Source organism: Atta colombica, unplaced genomic scaffold, assembly GCF_001594045.1.
Source record: "Atta colombica isolate Treedump-2 unplaced genomic scaffold, Acol1.0 scaffold52, whole genome shotgun sequence".
Taxonomy (NCBI): Eukaryota; Metazoa; Arthropoda; class Insecta; order Hymenoptera; family Formicidae; genus Atta; species Atta colombica.
In genome coordinates this window covers 884,024-905,357 of record NW_017259542.1, presented here as the reverse complement: position 1 = coordinate 905,357, position 21,334 = coordinate 884,024, and the positions used below count along the sequence as shown (strand labels likewise).

At 34.9% G+C, this 21,334-nt stretch overlaps 3 protein-coding genes across 5 annotated transcripts in view; 2 read left to right on the top strand and 1 right to left on the bottom strand.

The window, feature by feature from the left end:
• Positions 1 to 27: 27 nt before the first annotated feature.
• On the bottom strand, positions 28 to 1,308 carry LOC108691804. The gene is made up of 2 exons (XM_018199716.1): positions 1,071 to 1,308; positions 28 to 609 (listed from the first exon to the last, which is right to left on the bottom strand). Exons 1-2 carry the CDS (start codon positions 1,183 to 1,185, stop codon positions 185 to 187), a joined length of 540 nt encoding a protein of 179 aa, XP_018055205.1. The 5' UTR covers positions 1,186 to 1,308; the 3' UTR covers positions 28 to 184.
• Positions 1,309 to 4,324: 3,016 nt separating this feature from the next.
• On the top strand, positions 4,325 to 12,785 carry LOC108691833 (dual specificity mitogen-activated protein kinase kinase 7-like). Its single transcript, XM_018199761.1, has 8 exons — positions 4,325 to 4,760; positions 6,606 to 7,099; positions 7,366 to 7,545; positions 7,634 to 7,768; positions 8,081 to 8,328; positions 9,914 to 10,699; positions 11,070 to 11,369; positions 11,520 to 12,785. The coding sequence occupies exons 1-8, from the start codon at positions 4,562 to 4,564 to the stop codon at positions 11,653 to 11,655; spliced, it is 2,478 nt and encodes an 825-aa protein (XP_018055250.1). The 5' UTR covers positions 4,325 to 4,561; the 3' UTR covers positions 11,656 to 12,785.
• Positions 12,786 to 17,179: 4,394 nt separating this feature from the next.
• Positions 17,180 to 21,334, top strand: part of LOC108691834 (histone-lysine N-methyltransferase EHMT2) — a 10,446-nt gene continuing 6,291 nt past the window's right edge. Inside the window, exons 1-5 of one of the 3 annotated variants that reach the window (XM_018199764.1) lie at positions 17,180 to 18,167; positions 18,390 to 18,732; positions 18,812 to 19,413; positions 19,493 to 19,627; positions 19,719 to 19,816. In XM_018199764.1, coding sequence (XP_018055253.1) covers positions 17,789 to 18,167; positions 18,390 to 18,732; positions 18,812 to 19,413; positions 19,493 to 19,627; positions 19,719 to 19,816 — 1,557 coding nt within the window. In that variant the 5' untranslated portion in view covers positions 17,180 to 17,788. Of the gene's footprint in view, positions 18,733 to 18,811; positions 19,414 to 19,492; positions 19,628 to 19,718; positions 19,817 to 21,334 lie in introns of all 3 variants that reach the window. The other 2 variants (XM_018199763.1, XM_018199762.1) reach the window with 2 other exon arrangements.

Below are 21,334 nucleotides of genomic sequence, written 5' to 3'. Positions count from 1 at the left end.
TATATAATTATTAATGTAAATGCGCCACAATCACACAAATAAGTATTGTATAATCAATCGTGCTAGTGTTGTCATATTTAATTAATTTAAATGTTATTTATATTTTTATTATGATGCTCCTATTGTCTGTAAATTTGTTAGAATTGAAAAAATAAACGATTCCTAAAACTATTGCTGATCTGCTTCATTGTTCTGAGATTTCAATAACATTTGCAGTGGCTTTTGATATATTATCCTTCATTCTTTCCATGAATTTCTCATTCAGTTTATGTACGTGTTGACTAAGCTTAGATATTTTTAATGCTACATCTAATAATTTCTGACTATTTTTGCAGATGTGTTCATAATTGGGACGTGTTAAGACAAAAGCTCTTTCGGCTTCTGTCAATACATTTATGTCGAGAATCTGTCCTTGTCCTTCTGTGCTTGTTTTCTGTTTGATCAAGTTCTTCCGTTGAGTTTTGCGATTTCTATACTCCTGTTGCCAGTCCTTTCGCTCCTGCCTGAGTTTATCTATATATTCCCTCAGTTTAAAAGCTTCAACAGCATCCTTTGCATTGCATTCTTTTTGGTTTGGTCCGTTTCCATTGATTATAACTTCATTGTCATCTAAAAGACATATTTGTTTAACATCATAAATATTAATATATAGTAATTTCATATTTTACATGAAATAAATAAATACAAAATATATTTATCTAGGAGAAGACATAACTACAATTACTAGAATCGGTTTCTTTTATGTTTGTTTCCACCAATGTAGATTAACTTTAATCTTAGTTCAACTTATTCTTCGTCTTTTTCTAGTTTTAAAGATTAGAAAAAAACAAAGAGTAAGTTGAATCGAGATTAAAGTTAATTTACATTGGTGGAAATGGGCATTAGCATTTTTTAAATATAGAAATTAACATTTTAAGAATAAAATTATTGTTCATAAGAAACAATTATATTTATAAAAATTATATTTATAAAAATTATATCGTTAATGGAGACCTATTCTGATCTTCAATTATTTTTAAATTAAATATTTCGACACGAAAATTTTTTTTATGTCACTTCATAAACCTAACCTTGGTGATCGCGGGCTGTAGAAAATCGCGCGTGGAAAACCGATGACCTGCGTTTGTAGATAGTTTTTTCAGATTTAAAGTCCTCATTAAAATTCGATACATCAACTGTAGTCATTATTGAGTAATTTGTTGTAACAAAAGGGTCATTTCTCGTTAATCGTGTTTACTTATAAATAATATTCGGCGGAATAACTTTTGATAACTTTCAAATTTCAAACGAACTCCGAACTCCGACTTGAGCTAGTAGCATCCAATTATTAGTGCGTTCGGCAATGTAAAGGCTGTAAACACAATAATCACAAGCAATAGGCACAAGGAACAGGGAATAACGAGCTGTCCAATCAGAGCTCTGGGATATAATATCAAATTTATATACCAGAGCTCTGATTGGACTTGTTATTCCTTGTTGCCTATAAGCCTTAAATCTGAGATACGAGCTAGCAAATAGCGAGCTTGATCACATGATCTTCGAGCAATCCGAGTGCCAAGAATTAATTCCGAACGCTACAGATCTGTAAACTGTCTTTTAGGGTTAGATTATAAAATGAAATTGTTTATTTTTATGAATAAATAAAAAATATATTTAATTGAAAATGTCTTTCGCTTTACTAGAAACTGATAATAGTCTTATATACTAAAAATAGATCGACACATGAATATAGCAGATTCATATGCAAAGTTTGTTTTCTTAAAAGAAAATACTACATTGCAAAATAAATTTCTGCAATTTATATCACTTGATTTATATTCGTTAGAGTCTTTAATATATTAATACAGTTTGATTTATTTCATTTTATATGCGCAACATAAGCTTTTGATCTAAAAATTAATTAGCAAATTCTTTGTTTTCAAATACGTAACTTCAAATTCATAAAGAGGAAAAGAATTAAAAACTTACTTTCCTCGTTAAATATTATACATAATGTACTCCATCAATTTCTATTTGATAGCATTTGTTTGAGCGTTTAGACTCAGACATTATAACAGTTCAAATACGTTATTTGTGAAATAGAAGTATTAAAAGAAATGAACGGTTACGTTCACTAGAACGTTTATTTTGCAACTGTTGGAAGTTTTCTTCGCGTTGATTGAGTTATGCTTTTAGATTAAGAGGAATAGTCCTATCTCAGCAGAGAATTATAAAATGATTTCAAAATTGTTGTGTTCTGTTGAACTTGTATTATGTGTTAACAAATCAGTTGGATACATTATTATAAATATACAGGTTATGAATTTAATTTAGGCGCGAATCTGCATTAACTCTGCGAGCTCGGTCTTTGAATCCGGAGTGGATCGAGCAGCTCAATTGGCTCTGGAAGAAATGTTAATATCGAACGCAGATAAGAATTGTGGTCAAAATCTTACAAATGCTTTGAAGCATTTGATGGATTAAAAGAAATTAGAAGAAAGAATTTTACAAACTGATTAATTAAAAAACGCTTCAAAGCAACATCGCGTTGACTCGAGATGACATGTAGAAAAATGCAAGTTGCTGAACAATTTTTGAGGTAAAAGAGAAAACAGAGACCTCTGATTCGCAATGCTGAACGCATTTCTTATTTTTCTGCTGGATTGCCAGCAATGCTAGCTGAATTAGAATCTTGCCACCGTATTGGCTGCGGTACTGGAACTAACAGCACTGCAACTACGGAGTAATAAGAAGATGACTAAATTTTAGGCCAGTATTCATAGTCAAATCTTATATTCAAGACCGTTTTGAGTACGATCTTAAGAAGTCACAAACCAATCAGAAGGCTGCATTAGCGATTTAAGACATTATTTAAGACGATCTTGAAATAAAATTCGACTATGAATATCGGCTTTATGATTTCTGATAGATTGACATTCTTATTCTCTGTTCTCTGTTCCTTTTATTGTGCGGAGCCCCCTAACACAATTTCAATCTATCAGAGGCGCGATTCCGTAAGGAGCTCCGCACAATAAAAGGAACGGAGAATAGAGAATAAGAATTTCAACCTATCAGAAACTGTGTATTCCACAATACATGATTTCTGATAAATTGAAATTCTTATTCTCTATTCTCTATTCCTTTTATTGTGTGGAACCCCTGATTGTTTTACATGACAGTTGTTGGTATCGTTGCGCAGCTTTTTTACCATAAAATATTTGCGTAACGACACTGACAATTGTCGGTAGACGTGTAACGCTGAACAATGAGTCAGTAATCGGTAGACTTAAGTCTTATTGGTGAAGTTGACCAATAGCCAACTTGTACGATTAAGGCAAATTGGCCAACTTCATCGATTAAGACTAGTCAGGCCTTATATTTAAGACTTTCTTAAATTTATCTTTAGATACTCTACGAATTATTTTATTAGTTGCATCTAATGGTAAATTTAAGGAAATTTTAAGTACAAGGTCTGACTACGAATACGAGCAAATACAACTTTCGACTATCGACTCATTGTAAAATCAGCATAAAGACGGTTATGAAATTGCGAAGAATGGAGCATTCTTCATGTAAAATTGGTATGACCATGCAAACTGCGAGAATAGTGTTAAAGTTACTAGATTAACAAAATACCATGAACTGCCGCCATTTTGATTCCATAATGTGTCATCAGAAATCGGATACATCGGTTTCTGATAAATTCGTTATTTCTTATTCCTAATTTCTTATTCCTTCTATTGTGGCTGCACTATAAGAATTTCAACCTATTAGAAACTATGTATTCCATAATACATGATATCTGATAGATAGAAATTTTTATTCTCTGTTCTTTGTTCCCTGTTTCTTTTATTGTGCGGAGCCCCTAAAATTGTTTATTCTCTATTCCTAAGGATTTAAACACAATAGGCACAGGCAATAGCCATAAGGAACAGAAAAAAACGAGCTATCCAATCAGAGCTATCTAATTAGAGCTCTAGGATATAATATCAAACTTATATACTGCAACTCTGATTGGATAGCTTGTTATTCCCTGTTGCCTGTATCTATTGTGTTTAAGTAATTAATTCCTTAATTTCTTATTTCTTCTATTGTACGCACAGTCTTCTATTGTGCAGTACGCAGGGCCGACGTCATTGCATCCATTGCTTATATCGTGTGCCTTCCAACAAGCGACACAGTATGATACAGTGATCATGTCATTTTTGTTTAACATTGGCAAACAACAAAGATGTAATGATCCATGTGTTGCTTGTTGAAAGCACACATCATGTGATCCTCACGCACCTAGTTCGCTACTTCCGGAAAGTTCAGACGGCGCTGAGAATCGTCCCCCCCTTTTTTTCAGGAGGGGAGTTTGTACCCCCTGCTGCCAAAAAGGGCAGCGCGTAAAAGAGCAGCAAAAAAGTGATGCAAAAATTGTCAAATATCGGGCGCATGACGGCGGTGTGGCGAACCCGGTGAGCTTGGCGTTGGTGGTGGAGTGCGGCGTATGTAAAAGAAAAAAATAAAAAGGAAAAGAAACCAAAACAAACACGTAGCCGCGTTAAGCAGAGCCGAGGAGGCACGGCGTGCGAGCGCGATGTCGAGCACCTTGGAGAAGAAGATTATGAATCTGGAGGAGCGGTTGCGAGCGGAGAATGAGTCGCGGGAGCGGGACAGGCAAGTCGGCAGCGACGTTGGCCCGAGCATAGGCTTGCACTCTTCGTCGTCATCGTCGTCGTCGACGACAGTGGCGGCAGGATCCGCGTCCAGCCCCGCGCCCCGCAGACCACGGCAACGTAAGCAGCTTGTTTTAAATGCGCGTAAACATTCCTGCGAATCCGCTCTGGTTCCTCCACTTTCTAAATGGATATGCTCCATCTCTTTGATGATGCGTTTACCATGATTTCACATGTACAGGTTATGTTGACCGTCGGATTGTTGATCGAATTTTACTGTCGATTCTCTCTCGCTGTTTGATTTATGTCTATTTCTACTAATGTAGATTAACTGTAATCTCTATTTAATTTATCCTTTATTTTTTTTCTAATTCTTAGATCAAAGATACAAAATAATAATGAATTCGATCACTTGGTTTGATTAATGCATAATAAAAGTTAGCTATAGACATGATAGTTTGTTATATACATGAGATTAACAAGTTAAAAGCATATGAATATTTTTAACGATTACATAATGCAATAATGGTATTGTCACGTTATTTAGCAGAATATTAATGTATTATTTTAATATTATCATTGCATTTAAATACAAAGCAGTTTTTAATATGTACTAATCCAGTGTAGTACGAGTTACCGAATTTATCATAAATTAAATTGAGATTAATGGAGTAAATTTGTTTGGATGCTAATTTACACTCAATGCATATTAAAGCTATTATACAAATCGACATGAAGATATGTGTTTAATATAAATATGGAAACTAATTAAATCACAAAAAACTTTAATATATATGCTTTTTATTGTATTATTTTTATGGTACAATATATATCATAATAATTCAAGATATTTTGTTTTCATGTTCAGATTATGTCAGTATATAATGGTTTTAATATATACTAATATGTCCAACTGAATTTGCTTAATCTACATTGGTAGAAATAGATTTTTTTTGCTGAATAACATTTAGATCCTAAGTTGTAATTGAATTCTTATACCGATTCAAAAAGTTCAGACATGCTAATAAGTCACATAGTATAATAAATAAATGTCATAATAACTTTTAGGGGAGAAGGGATATGTTAATAAAGCTCAGTATTAAATAAGGAGTGTGATTTAATTTTGAGGATTTTGCTACAGGTAGCACTAATGCCAGTGTTGTCGAAGACATTTTAATTACAGCTATTATTTCTTAATGCTTTAATATTCTGTGATATTTAATTGTTTATTAATAATGGATGTAGTAAAAATTGTTTTAAAAATGAAGTTTTTTTAGAGAGCATTTTTGATATGTGTTGCTTTTGTTTTTTAAAGAAGAAAACGGTGGATGAAGGTCACAGAATTCTGATAGAAACTTATGTTGCTCCATCAATTAAGACATATGAATATTGGTTCTGTCAATTTAAAAATGATTTTAATATTGACGACAAAAGTTGGAAAATGCAGATTTGCAAGCATTATTGGACGATAATCTAGACAATTCATTTTAAAACTTGTCAGAGAATTAAACGTTGATTGTATAGCAGTTAATATAATATAAATCTAGTAATATTAAATGTTTACGTGATATGTTGTTTAAATAAATCAGTTTTTGAAAAAAAAACCCTCAAAACTAAATCACACTCCTAATATATATATAATATTATAAATCAATGCTAATATGTAATTAAATGCAGAACATGTATTGTAAACATATAATTAAATATAGGAATAATAATCAATGTTAAATGAAAATGTATCAATATTAAATTTAAAAGTTTTCTATAAATTTGTTAAACTTTTTAGAGAAATAACAAATATTTTAAATGTTGATATTAAGATTATTTTTGGTTATTAAAGCAAATGTAGATTTATTTACACATGCTGAATTATAAGAAAGTTATATTTAATTATAAGAAAATAGCATAGAGAATGGAAAGAACTTAACATTATTAATTAATATTAAAATATTATGCATTTCTTAGTTGTTGGGGATATGGGTACTCCGACACGACTTAGAAGACAGCTAGATCTGCCAGTGTCACAGATAACACCGCCAAAGATGCATGATAGTGAAGTTGAGTTAAAGCTGCAAGAAATCATGAAGATGAATGGTATCCTGAATATCAACGGCCAAAGGTATCAGACGGATATGAAAGATCTGGAGCATTTGGGTGAACTCGGTAATGGCACCTGTGGACACGTTGTTAAAATGAGGCATAAGCCGAGTGGTGTAATAATTGCCGTGAAGCAGATGCGACGCTCCGGGAACGCGGAAGAAAACAAGAGGATAATCATGGATCTCGATGTCGTGCTCAAGTCGCACGACTGTCCATACATTGTGCAGTGCCTGGGCTGTTTCATCACTGAATCTGATGTTTGGATTTGCATGGAACTGATGGCGACTTGTCTAGACAAATTGTTAAAGCGTAGCAGGCAAGCGATACCAGAAGATTTTTTAGGAAAAGTTACAGTAGCAGTAAGTTTCTTTATTCCTTTTGTTTATATTTTATGTCCTGAGTTCCATAATTGTTTCAAAAATCTTAAAAAAAATTATAAGAAAAAAGAAGATACATATCCCGAAAGAAGATAATTTTATTTTTATTATATCATTATTTTTTAAATATTTTGAAATATTTTATTGTGTCAATTTTTTTCTTTAAAATTTGAAATATATTATGTTTTCATAATTTTGAAATTATTGGAAAAACGACTTTATCTTGTGATACATTTTTTTCTCTGTAGACAGTAAAAGCGTTGTCGTACCTGAAAGAGAAGCATGGTGTAATACATAGAGACGTGAAACCTAGTAATATATTACTTGATGAGACGGGAGGGGTGAAACTTTGCGATTTCGGGATTTCTGGTAGACTGGTCGATAGCAAAGCAAAAACGAGAAGTGCGGGATGTGCGGCATATATGGCTGTAAGTAAATATATATTACAATACAGAAAAATGTTCAACTGTTCTGAATAATAGAATAATTCTACTTTTTTTATCGTTTTGTATACAGCCTGAAAGGATAGATCCACCAGATCCTACTAAACCGGATTATGATATAAGAGCAGATGTATGGAGTTTGGGCATTACTCTAGTGGAACTAGCTACGGGAGTATTTCCTTATCGAGACTGCAAGACTGATTTTGAGGTAAAATTTCCGTTGGAAATTAGATTTTTAGATTTTTTTATCTCTATTATGAACTGTACTAAATATGCGTAATGAATTATATATTGAAATGAACTGCATATTAGAAAGCTCTTTTGCTTTTAATTCTGTATGAAATTCCATTTTTAATATAGTTTTCTCTCTCCTTCCTCTCCCTCCCCTGCTTTCTTTCTTTATCTCTTTCTGTATCTTTTGAAAAAAACTATTTTGTGATTGGATAATTTTTTTCAGTATGACTATATCCATTGTTACATGCATTGTTTCATACTTATTATTTTATTATCCTACTCATAGGTACTGAGCAGAGTAGTACAAGACGATCCTCCATCTCTTCCGGTGGATGCACTCTTCTCCAAGGAGTTTAGGAGTTTTGTTAGTTGTTGCCTCACTAAGAACTACAAGCACCGGCCAAAGTATCACAAGCTCATGGAACATGCTTTTATTCGCAAATATGACGTTCTACAGGATGGCGAGACAAATTCCGCCCTAACAAACTCAGGCTGTCAATGGTTCGGCAAAGTCATGCGGCAGTTAGAACCAAGGTGAGAATCAATAATATTTGCTAAATTGCTATTTGCTGTATGCTTTTCTTAGATTAGACATAATAGTTAAGATGTTTAATATTGTGATAGGAATGATAGGATGACATAATCAATTAAGAATGCTAGCGTAACAGTGAAATCGCGAACTTTTTAAACATGGCATGAGATTCCTGACTAATAAAGATACTGATTTCTGGTTTGGTTATCTATTTTTTTCGTCTTGGTAACCAGGTTTAATCGCGATTTACGAACGATTTTTTTCGATTAAAACTTTATACACTTAACATGTTGACGGTCAGTGAGTTTTGGACCAAAGCGTTTTGCGAATTGGTCTGTCGTTGGATGTTAATGATTGTATAAGACGTTCCGAAATTATGGCGTCTTTGGCTTTCAGCCAGTGGATTCTCTCTCGTGATTGCGCGTGTCGACTTTTGCAACTAAAGAATGATCAATTCACGAATTTGTAGAAAAATTTGTCGAAGACAAACGCAATATACTCCCGAAATATCCGGTATATATTTATCTTTGATACAGCTTTGCAAAAAAATTGACTTTTACAGTTCTTTCTTTCGAATTAAAAGTTTGCGTGCGTGTTGAATTGTGTTGCAGCCTTGAGCTTGAGGGAGGCAGCGCGGCGTAGCATCCTCTACCTCTCTCATTCCTTACTCCTTTCCTATTTCCGCTCCTTCCCGGACAAATTACCTGAAAATCCCAGAAAGAGATTAAAAAAAAAGAAAAAAAAAAGATAAACTATCCTGCTACTCAGGGTATCCAAAAATCTGCCCGATTTTCATTTCGAGTTGTTTGGTTTGTGCACGCGCCTGTTACACACCCCACCCTTCAACCCCTATTCACGGTAAGCATTTTTTATTTATTTTAATGTATTTTCGTTTCTTTCTTTTCGCCTATTTTTGTTGCGTTTAGCGTAGCGACTCGCAATTCCATCGCGATGCACGCATAATTTTTCCCTGTGCACATGCCATTTTTCTTTTCTTGTTTTGCAAATTGATTTTGTAAAATGAATTCTTGACTATTGCAGATTGGGGACGAAATTGCTGCAGCGAAATTAATATAATCCTGACAAAAAGAATTATGGATTGTACACAAGATATCCTAATTATATAGAAATTTCACAATCATATCATTTACTTCTGTTTTTAATTTTATCAATAAAATTTTTATAGAGTTTAAGATTTCTCGTCATTTTGATGTAAAGTTTTCGCCGTGAGCGATTTTTTCCACGACTTATATAACGCGAAAAATTCTGATCTCGCATAAAGATGAGATTTTCTTCCGGAAGTTTCCGGCACGATTTAAAAACTATTTAATATATCTTATAATAAAAAACTTCTGTCTTCATCTGCGTTTTGCCTGCTAACAATTAACGATTAACGCTTTGCTCTAACATTTATTAACTTTTCTAGACTGAGATTTTTTGCAGAGCCATCACAATACGATTATAGGATGATGGTGGTACATACGCATACCGAAAGAATCAAATCGCACTTTTGTATTGAAGAGAAATCAATCATATTCATAAATCTATCCTTCAGAAAATTTTATTTGGATGACGATTCAATTCCAGATTACCAGGATGTCAGCAGCAGCGAATTTCGGGTCATGTATCCCTGAAACAGACAGCTCAATTTCGAGCGCAATCCGAGGTGCCAGCCTTCTTGAGGAGCAATATCAGTAGCAGCTTCAGAGAATCGTCGAATTGTGGCTTTTTGCCATTCCATCAGCGTTCCAATAGCGAAAATGGCGCGAACTACGTGCCCTACAGTCCGTACACTCTTCGTCGGAAGGAGATGGCTCGACCATTTTCACCGCCAATATCTAAAGATGCGGCGGATCAGCCGGAGCCGAATCTGCCGCCGCGACCTTTCTCGCCCTATCGACAGTACGAACAGAACATCACCAGGCACGATTACAACTCCTCGAATCGCTGCTCGACAACGAACGGTCAAGGTAGACAAGAGACAATGACGACGACTACGACGACGACGACGACGAGACCGTTCTCTCCTTACAGGACTCAGGATTCCAGTTTGGACAGCAATGGTCGACCATATTCCCCGTATCGCAGTAGCCGTTACGAAGAGCAGGATGATGGCAACAAAGCGGACCGATGGCAGGGAGGCGTTTCAAGATCGTTGAGCCCTTTCACCAGAGACTATTCGCCCTGGCGACGAGAGAATGTTGATCCGCCTGGCGTTATTCAGCCACCACCTGCTACGTATGATAATAGCGGCCGTTATTCACCATTTTTGCAGCGTCTTGCGCATCCACCGTCACAGCAATCTGCTGCACTCCAAACTTATCCTCCACAAACTCAGAATATCTACGGTAGTCCGATGATCAGTCGCAAGAGGTAATTTGAATATTTGTTGGAAGACCTGAATTTTTTGTGATTTATTTACAAAATGCACGCATATGATTGTCAGAATTATTTTTTAAGACACTGTCATTTAGAACTTAACATTTATAGTATGAGTATAAGCTACTTTATTTCTTTCATTTGCAATGATATTTGCTGATTGCCATATGCACATTGAATGTTCTATATTTATTCATATTTATTCTTTGTTCATTCTTTTATACGTGTATTAGATGTGCTATTTAATTTTAATATAATCATTTCTATTCTTTATTATTTTTAATGCCAATGTTTATTTTTGAATCAATTTCATTTAGTATAATAAAATGTTATTCTCCCCTTTTATATCAAGTTACATTTATAGATTTCCTTCGGAGCCACCGCCGCAAGGATCCCACGGTTCCACTAGTCCACAGTTGTTAATCTCCCGTTTTGCGCATCAGTTGAAACAGGAGTCACCGCCGTCATCATTGGCGATGCCTTCGCAGCAGATTGTTAGCTCAAAGGAGTCCGCGAAGAAACGCTTCGCGTCCTATGTACGTCTTAGGCTCGGCAGCGATCGCGCTCCTTCACCGGAACCACCGCCGAGATTAAGTCGTGGCGAATCCCCACTTGCTCTTAGAAGGAATTTAATTGAACAGGCGTCTCCTTCTTTTCCGCGAAGGTGCGCATCTCCGCTTTTTGTTTGCCTTTTACTTGCTAAGAAGATAACTTCTTATAAGATTATGAATTATAATTATCATTGATCTCTCTCTCATTTTTTCAATAAGATCAAAAGAGAATAATGTACATGATAATTCGATTTTTTTTTTAGGTATGTCTCGCCTTCTCCGCCTCAGCCGCCGCCTAGGAGATTGTCGGAAAGCAATTCCGTGCCTGGTAGCCCGCAACACGTGCGAGCTCGTCTGCGTTACACACCCGAACCTCAGAGGAGACCTCCGCCACCATAACCCACCGCTATAATCATTAAGCCTTATTATTCCTTGTTGGTGCCATATGTGACTACGGATACTCGGACGACGATCACGTGCACCACGTAGTAGCAAAGTGCATCGTTATCCGACAACGGTTGCGCGCACAGAGCGAGTTACAGAACGTGTAGACACAGACGTATATACAACGTGTTCCGAACATTATAAACCAAAAGAAAAACATACAGAAGAAATAGAGAAGCGTGTCCTTAATACTCGAGCCGCCGCGATTTCGGAGTTGTGCGTGAGTCGAAGATTTGTACGGAAACGTCGATTTAGCGTGCGAAACGACTGAAAACGCTGAAAAATATTTCATCTTGATTTGATATTCTCACGCATTTGGATTCTCGGACGCTTCGAATGTGAGAATTGCCTTGCCTTAAGATATACGAGAACTTATACTAGCTAGTATAAATATTTCAGATCTTTGAAAGATTTCCGAGTATTTCAAATCGAAGAATATTTTCTGAATTTCTTATTGCTGTTAGGACTTAGGGAAGAGTGAAACGTCTTTTTCGAATTTAGAACGCTTCACACGCTAAAGTCGTTGTAAACGTAACTTCTGCACGGTCGAGTAGCCTTTAAATCGCGTCGACCGTCTCGGTTTAATCTTGACGTGCAAATAATTGGAATGAATTATTTTTTACAAGATAAAAAATTGTTGGGGAAAAAAGGAAAAAATTGCATAGGTCAATCCTAAAAAGAAAAAAAGAGAAATAGTTTTACTACAAATTCTCGCCGAATTTTTTTGCCTCAATTGTTCTTCTAAAAGAAGGAAGCATTCAATTAAGAGAGATTGTTAGGATTAATATTATAACCGAGAGTGTGTATGATCGGCGCCCCGAGACCTGTGTACACACGTTTTACGTACGTGAGGAGATCATTCGCGGCGGCGAACGTTCTCGCGACGTTTGCACGACTTTTCTTCGCCGCCGCGAAATGCGAATCGATCTACCTTCAATAATTCTTTTCTCGACGTGTATATATAATACGCAACGAGAAAAATATGATGCTCAACTTTTTATATCGTTTGCGTATTTGAAAAAAAAGTACAGCGACGGAAAAGTGCGGCATTAATCGCGATGTTTTCTACATCAGCCTCGACACACATTATACATACATAAATATTTATGTACATGTGTATATATATAAGTATATATACACGCACACGTGTGTAAATATTTATAATATAAATATACACAAGAGAAGTATATATGGCATATGTGGCATTGTGCCGCACATGAAAAATGCGTAAACCGTTCCTATCGCTTTTCGTTTACGCTTCTACTCATTTTGTCATTCTTTAAGAATTTTGTCAAGGGAAGGAGAGATAACATAAACGCAACGAAATTCGCTCTCTTTTCTGGGACGGCCTTGCGGTACCTCTGTGACTCGAATTGCAGTCTCACGATGACTTCTTTTTCACATTTTACTATTAATATTAATGACTGTTATTAAAGCAACATCAAATACGAATCGTAAGTTCATGAGTTGTCCAATATCGATAGTTCAACCGGGAGGGACATTATCGTCCGCACTCGATTTTTCTTCGTGATGAAAAAGGGGGAAAAATAAAAAAGCACAATAATGTCGCAATAGCACGTCTCGTAGAGTTCACGGAGGATGAATTGTATATTACTCAATCAGCAGAGCGTGCAAGGCGTCACCTCACACACACATACATACATACATACACAAACACCAACATACACGTTACACATATATACACGGTTTTAGAATGTTGTAATTATTATTTTTAATTAACATTTAATCTCTAACTACGTTCAAGTCTACACTCGTAATCATCTTTTGTCATTTATTTGACAAAAGGATCTGTTGCAATGTAAATAAACTTATATTTATACGAGTTATTGCGTCTCTCTTTATTTCCTTTTTCGCCACTTTAACTCCCGTTCTCCAAATGCATTGAGAGTATATCGGTATTTTTAATTTGGGTCGTGCCGTTTTCAATTGAATCAATGTATTCTATTCGTTGTTTAGAAATAATAAAAAGAATTACGCAAGTCAACTCAAGCAGACGTCTTCACTGATTATGATGAATACATGTATAATTTTTTACTTTTCATCGTTTTCATTTGTATATCAATAAGAAGCGCATAATATGAATGAAAGAAATAGAAATTCCTTTTTAATTTATTAATATCCAGCAAACGAGAATGGATTGAAATGAATTGAAATGGATTCGAATTTTCAGAAATATTGATTCACGAATGTTAAAATGAATGCTTTTCAATTCTGAATGCATTTTTATTCATTTGAATATTATTGCATGGAGCATTTTTATTTTTTTAGGAATTGCATATCTCTATGCCTTTCAATCTAAAAATAATATTAGCTTTTTCTGTGCACACAAACACAATTGTAAATATTGTTTAATTCAAAATTTTGAATAGGAAATGCAATTTTTCAATCCAATTGCATTTAATTGAATCCAATTGAATCCAATTAAATCCAAGAAAAAGTATTCGCTATTTAAAATACGCATTCGGATAAAAAAAAATTTCAATCTATTTTAATCCATTCTCATTTTCTGGGTAGACCATATTATCATTATGTACTGCGCAAATAAATAATTATCGTCAAGTATTATAATTATCATAATGTTGAATTAGATAAGAATTTCATTACGACTTAATTTTTGTTAAAACAATCTTAAAAAGAACGTATGTTCAAGGTTAATTTTATTTTTATAGTACATGATTTATTATTGTGTTTGTGTTCTAATCTTGCAATTGATAAATATTAATCCCTTTTTTGTGCTTTGAAAAAATAAATATTTTTTCTAAATTAAATTTTTTACAGATTGTAGAACAATTATTATCATTGTGTGCTCTATAAATTATTACGGACATATAGATAAGAATTTACCATGACACACTTTAATTCTTATCAACAACATTAAATTCCTCCTTTAAAAAAAAATCCAAGTAATAAATATGTAAAAAGCAAAAAAAAAAAAGAATATAGAGAAAGAGAGATTCAGAAATATTTATATATATTTATATAATATTTATATAATATTTTATCTTAAAAATTATAACTGATCTTAATTATAGTTATAACTTAATTTGTGGAATAAATTTGTGTTGGTTCTAAGTTTATGACATTACATAATAAAATATATAATAAAATATATTATCATATAATCTAAAATATTGTGTGTGTGTGTGTGTGTGTATGTATATATTACAATAATTATATAACATAATAATATATGTATATAATTTTAACGTATAATATTTTATAATAACGCTACAATACACAGGTATATGAAATATTTCAACTTTTATGAATTAAATCTTTTATCTCATTTAATATCTAGCATTATTTTACATTCAGTACGTAGCAGCATAAATCTTTGCCTGCAAGTCATTCCCTTCATTTTCCCGATGCAATCCCTTTCGAGGAAAGAGTAAATCGACCCTGTTCGTTCGAATGATATTCTTTTCTTCGTCCTTCAATATATCTATAATATATGAACAGTATTCCTACGCGGCAGCGCCGGGTATTCAGTTCGGAGCGTATATATTTTTATCGTATCGTGCCACGTAATCTCTAAGCAGGTCTTTTTTTGCTGACGGCTCATGCGCATTGAGGCGCCGATGAATTTTCCAGCTTTATGCCCCGCCATGTTAAGATCGCATGTTAATTCTCATTCTTTCGCAAGAGAGCCGATCGAAACCTCGTGTCAGCCATTTCATGGTCGAACTTTATAACATTATCGCATTATGTGAACTTCACGTGTGTGATTTCTTGTCAATAATGCGGATATCTCCTTAGATACATAATAGAAGTCATCGCTCGATTAAATATAAACGTTAAGAAGATAATGAGAAACAAAGACACGCGAAAGATTCGAAAAACATGGGTATCTTCTTTTTAGCTGAACTTCATGCACTTTTTTCCACGTTAGAAAAAAAGATAATCTGTGTGTACGGAAGTTTTAATTAAAAAGGATAGATTTATTGATATATAAAAATCTTTCTATATATATATATATACAATCTATATATACGGACTATATGAATAAATTCTCTCGATTTCGAGGAAAGTGAAGTGCAGGAACTTGAATTTTTCGAAAATATACATTTTCGCGATTCATTCTGGAATTATATGGAATAAAGAATTACATTATAGGATTAATAATAATTTTATCACTCAGATATGAGTAATGACTTTATTTACGAGCAAAATCGGTTGACCGTAACAAGAGACTCCGTTATTCATACAACTGGTCATCCATTTTTGGTCTGGATTGTATTGACTTATGACACGGAGATAGATAGATAGAGAGAAAGAGAGAGAGAGAGAGAGAGAGAGAGAGAGAGAGAGAGAGAGAGAGAGGAAAAAGATTTATTCCGCTGAAGAGTTAATTGTGAATGCACGTTTATTTCTCAGTAAACATCAATGCAAATTATATGTAACTATTATCTGTTAGTTCGAAATTATGTATTTCGTTTTAACTAACGTAGTAATTACAGTTATGTCATTCTTACTCAACAACATGACTGTAATATAACATGTGTGTTATTGTTATATAATTGTTGTGGGAAATTACAACTAATTATGTAGATAATTCTGTTTGGTGTTTGCTGGATTTTCGTACTTCGTATGTGAACATGGAATTATAATGCTTTGACGCGTGAATTTAGGCTTTTTTCGAGAGACACGTGTATAAATATAAACCTTATGTCCGTTTCCACCAATGTAGATTAATTTTAATCTCGGTTCAACTTACTCCTCGTCTTTTTCTAGTTCTAAAGATTAGAAAAGAGCATTAGACCTGTTTTTTTTTAGTTGAACTTCTTGTTCGGTCCTTCGTTTCTTTCTTTTCACACTGAAGACAAAAAGAGAAAAGAGATGAAACGTGCAAAAAGTTGAAAAGTGCAAGAAAATTTAACTATAAGAAATATATCTCTTGTCACAATGTTCTAGAAATCCGTTTGAGATCTCGGCTGGAGAAAAACAATATGCATCAATCAATTGGTGAAATTGTTCAAACGCGATTTGTTAATTATCTTTCTCCGTCCGATCTTGGAGTAATTTCTAGCATCGTGGACAACAACTAGGCTTTATGCATTTCCCTGCATACACGTCTCGAAAAGCGCCTAAATTCACACGTTAAGGGCGTTAACGATCCCGCGTGTATGTACAGTAGTATGCCAGACGAAGTGATCTATACGGGTATCGCTAATAATGGCGCTCTCTCCCCCCTTTCTTCTTATTTACTCGGGAAGATCGTTCCTCTTGAGAAACCATATGAATTAAGATTGAATGAAACATCGTTGAAGGTTAATTTAACTTGATGCCGCATGGCGCGATAGCGCGCAGCGTAAGATCGAGGAAAGAAAACAATTCCGTGCGTCCCTGAACAATCAATATGGCTTCTAGCCATTGCTCGTTCTCGGAGCATGCCATGCCGGAGCGCGGCCATCTTTCTCTTTCTTTCCCTCTTCTCGTGTTCTTATGCGAGGAACTTCAGTTCAGCGCGGCTAGTTCGGGTCACTTCGTGCCGTTTCGGAAACGTCGATCGGGTCGAATTCTCGACTTGCTGCTCATCGCATCACTGAGCTGAGAGCAGCTCGAAATAACGAAAGGTATAGTAGTGATGAGATCGAGTAACGAGACACGCGTACAGTACGGCTTTCATTCTGCGGCACAGTGAATGAATGTGAGAAAGATAAAGAGAGAAAGAGAGTGTGAAGGGTAGGGGGAAGTGCGGTGTTCCGCGTCCCGCGTCCCGCCATCGAAGAAGGATCGATGGATCCGCGTCGTCGATAAGCGTCGATAAGTGCATCGGGGTGAGATTGATTGCAGCGCCGGAAAGCGGCGCGTTAAGGACAGGTAGATAGGATGAAGGGCGGAAGAAAATAGATCGGGGAGAGGGATTAGGGAGCTGAAAAAAAAGAGCAAATCTTTGCGGAAGAAGAGAAAGGGAGAGAAAGAAAAGATAATTCGAAGGATACGTGGTGGAGCATGTGCTGGTGATACTACATAAGCGACAGGATGAAGTACATCTTTGGAGATGCGCATCGTCGCTTCTCACAGCAAGTCTTCTACTCGTAGCAATAGCTAGCCGTGCACACCAGGCATGGCCGCTGTAGCGGAGGGCGACAACGAGCTCGTCGCCGCGACACCCGAAGGGTGTCGGGCGCCACCGGTGACAGAGTCCAGCGGCACCAACGGAAAGGAGGGAGACATGGCCGCCTCCGACAACAGAGTTGTCGATGACAATGTTCGTATTCACGAAATTCTCGAGGGGATGACAAACGAGTTTAACAAGGGTATGAGTCCGACGAAGAATAATGACAGTGATAAAATGGAACCGGAGGAAACGGTGATGCCGGTGACATCCAAGGTCGTCGATGAAGCGTCCAAGGGGGAAAGAGAACTCGACGGTGTCAGTGAAGAAGCTGCTGAAAATTTAGAGGATGCAGTCACTTCTCAGACTCCGGAGGAGAATCATAATGGTGAGGAGGAGAGTTTGGCGGATAAGCAGGACACTGTCAAAAAGGACAAGGCCAGGATCGTCTTAACATTCAGGACCATTGATCTGAATACAGATCATGGCAAAAAGACTAAGATATCCAGTTGTTCCTCTAATCTTGCTTTAGTTCCTGATGAGTTTGCTTGCAATGACATTGATGGTGTCTTGGTAAAGATAGAAAATTCTGATGAAAATTCTGATTTAGTGGAAGAGTCCCAAGCTGAGGAGTCTCAGGCAGAGGAATCCCAAGTCGAGGAATCCCAACTGGAGGAATCCCAATCAGAGAAGATTCAAGCAGAGGAGGCAAAGAAGAAGGAATCTACAAAGATGACAGAATTGAAAACTATGAATGAGGACAAAGTGGAAAGTACACAAGAGAAACAACATAGCGACACGCAACTTCCTATTTCGAAGAAATCTGAAACCACAGAGAACAATGTTGAAAACAGCAACGAGGCATTAACAGAAGAGACTGCACAACAAGAAACTACTACACTTGTTACTACCAGAAAGAGAAGAATTGGACGACCAAGATTACGAGCACTTAGGTTTTTTGTTTTCTTCTTTCTATTTTTGTTGAATGTTATTAGGTATGGCTATTTATAAACTTATTTCCTTAATTTTCAGTGAATCAGTCCCTCAGGATGAGGAACCTCCTGGTCCAAAGCGTTCTGCTAGAAGGTTATGTAAAGAATCGGTAAAGAGCACTGTACTAGAAAGCGCCATGGCTCGTAAAGAAAAATCCAATTATACAGAGGAGTTCAAGAAAAAAAGGTATAACAGACCGGGTCGACCCAAGAAAATTATTCCGGGTAAAGATCAGGTAAAGCAGGCACATATGAAAGTCTCCGATGTTCGTCAGGATGTAGAAACATCGCTAACATCTGACGGCATTAATACGGCTGAAAATACGATGTTAGAATCCTCACACAATACCACGTTATCGGAGAATAGCATGAACGACAGTGTCTTGGAAGATTCGCAGATTTTCTCATCTGACTTCGAAGAAATGCCGAAATTATCACCGATGACAAGGAGTTCGGAATCACATACTAAACTAGGCAATTCCATCGGTAGTCCTAGCAGCGACGACATACCTTTGGCAGATATTCAGAAACCTTTCTTAAAACCTGCCACCCAATCCACCGTTCGACCCAGGAGAGACAGGGGACGTCCTCGTGGAAGCACTCAAGCAGCGCGAAAGATAGCAAAGGCAGATCTGTACGAAGGTGATGTTAATATCTGTACAAATAGTAATTCTTCCGTGTGAACAGCGATTGTAATCAAAATCAATAAATTATTTTGCAGATGGTTCTCCATCCGTTGCAGAAGCGGGAAAAAATAACGATTATCCTGAAGGTAAAGCTTTAGTTTTTAACACGAAACTTAATGGATATAAAAAGGCGAATGAAAATAAATTTGAATGGAAAGTTAGCCATGGAGGTATATTATTTTACATATTTCTCTTCTTTATGCTTTGTTATAAATATGTAAAACAATAATTTATTAATGTTTTATGTCAATTTTATTACAGAGATACCGACTAAACGAACTCGCCGAAGTATGGTGCCAAGCCCGAGTCCCGCGGAAGGACAAGCATCAAAACCGGAATCAACGGCCATTTTGAGTGAAGTGAGTATCATCATCCGTTTCTAATATTGGTTCCATAATATTGCAGTAAATCAGGATTATAAAATTTAATTTTTATGTACATGAAAAAAATTTATCAATATATTTATTTAAATAATTGTTTTAGGTCGATATTTATAATCGATTCTTATATTTAAGACCGTTTTAAATATAATTTGAAGAGCCAATCACGGAGCTTATTAATTTTATTTAAGACGGTCTTAAAATAAGAATCAACTATGAATATTCGCTATAAATCAAATCTCATTTTATCGGCATATCTTATTTACTATTAAGCCCTATGTTCACAATGCTAGAAATCAATCCAAGTTCTCGATTAGAAACAATTATAATTTGATGACTGTATAATATTTAAAATTTAGTTACTGTAATTTATTTATTTATTTTAATTTAAAGATTATTTAAACTTACATACGTTTCTATTGTCTAAAATTGACTAGCACATTAAGAAGTAGTAAGTCTGACAATAGTTAAATCAATATGAAATTAATAATTGGTATAAAAAAATGGGACAAAATGCATTTTTTTAATATGAGAAATACATTCGAGTTACCTGTGTCCATGATTTGAATTCTAATAATTTTTTCTTGGATCAAGATCTCGGATCCATTTTTAACATTGTGGACATTTAAGATTTTATACATATATATAAAATTCTTTTCCTTTCTATTAGTAGGAAGATAATGTTTATTATCATAATAAACATAAATATTTAAAATACAAGAAAGGCTCGAGTGATATACAATCAAAAGAATAAAGAAAAACCTATAAGAGACACAGGTTTTTCAGGGTAAAAAATAAAATGTTTATTAATAAAAATCTAGATTTCATCACATTCATCACATTATTTTGGTCACCTTCAGTAAATCGCAATATAAGCTGTATGCTATTAAAATGAATCGCTTGGTAAATTTATAATAGAAATGTGTCCAAATTTAAAATCTTGAAAACGTCATAGTATTTATTTGAATACTGTATACGTGAATTAATCGATAAAATGCCATACCATTATTGTAATAATAAAAAATTCTAATAAGCAATAGTCAATTTTAATACAATTAAATGTGAACTTACATATCGACTGTACATATTTTAGTATGAGAATAACGTGTGGCATTACGAAGGTCTGTTACCAGTTATTGTACAAGAATAAATGAGAAAATAATAATACATAGACATTGCAGAATAATAAACAGAATAATTAATTACAGATATGCTTAGAGGTGGAAAAATCAAGAAAAAAGGTCACGATATATCGGGTTTAATAAATTCATGTTTTTCTGTAAGTTTAAGCCATGTTTTTGTTTATGAATAAAAATCATCTCAGAAATCAATCTAATATCAATATTAATATTCTTTTCTCTAATGGATATCCTTTAGATTTAATTTTTAATTATAATTTTTAATTAAGGAAAGATTATACACTAAATTTGAGCAATTAAAAAAAATGATAATGAGATGAATTTAGAAGAACCAATCAGAGATCATATATATATATAT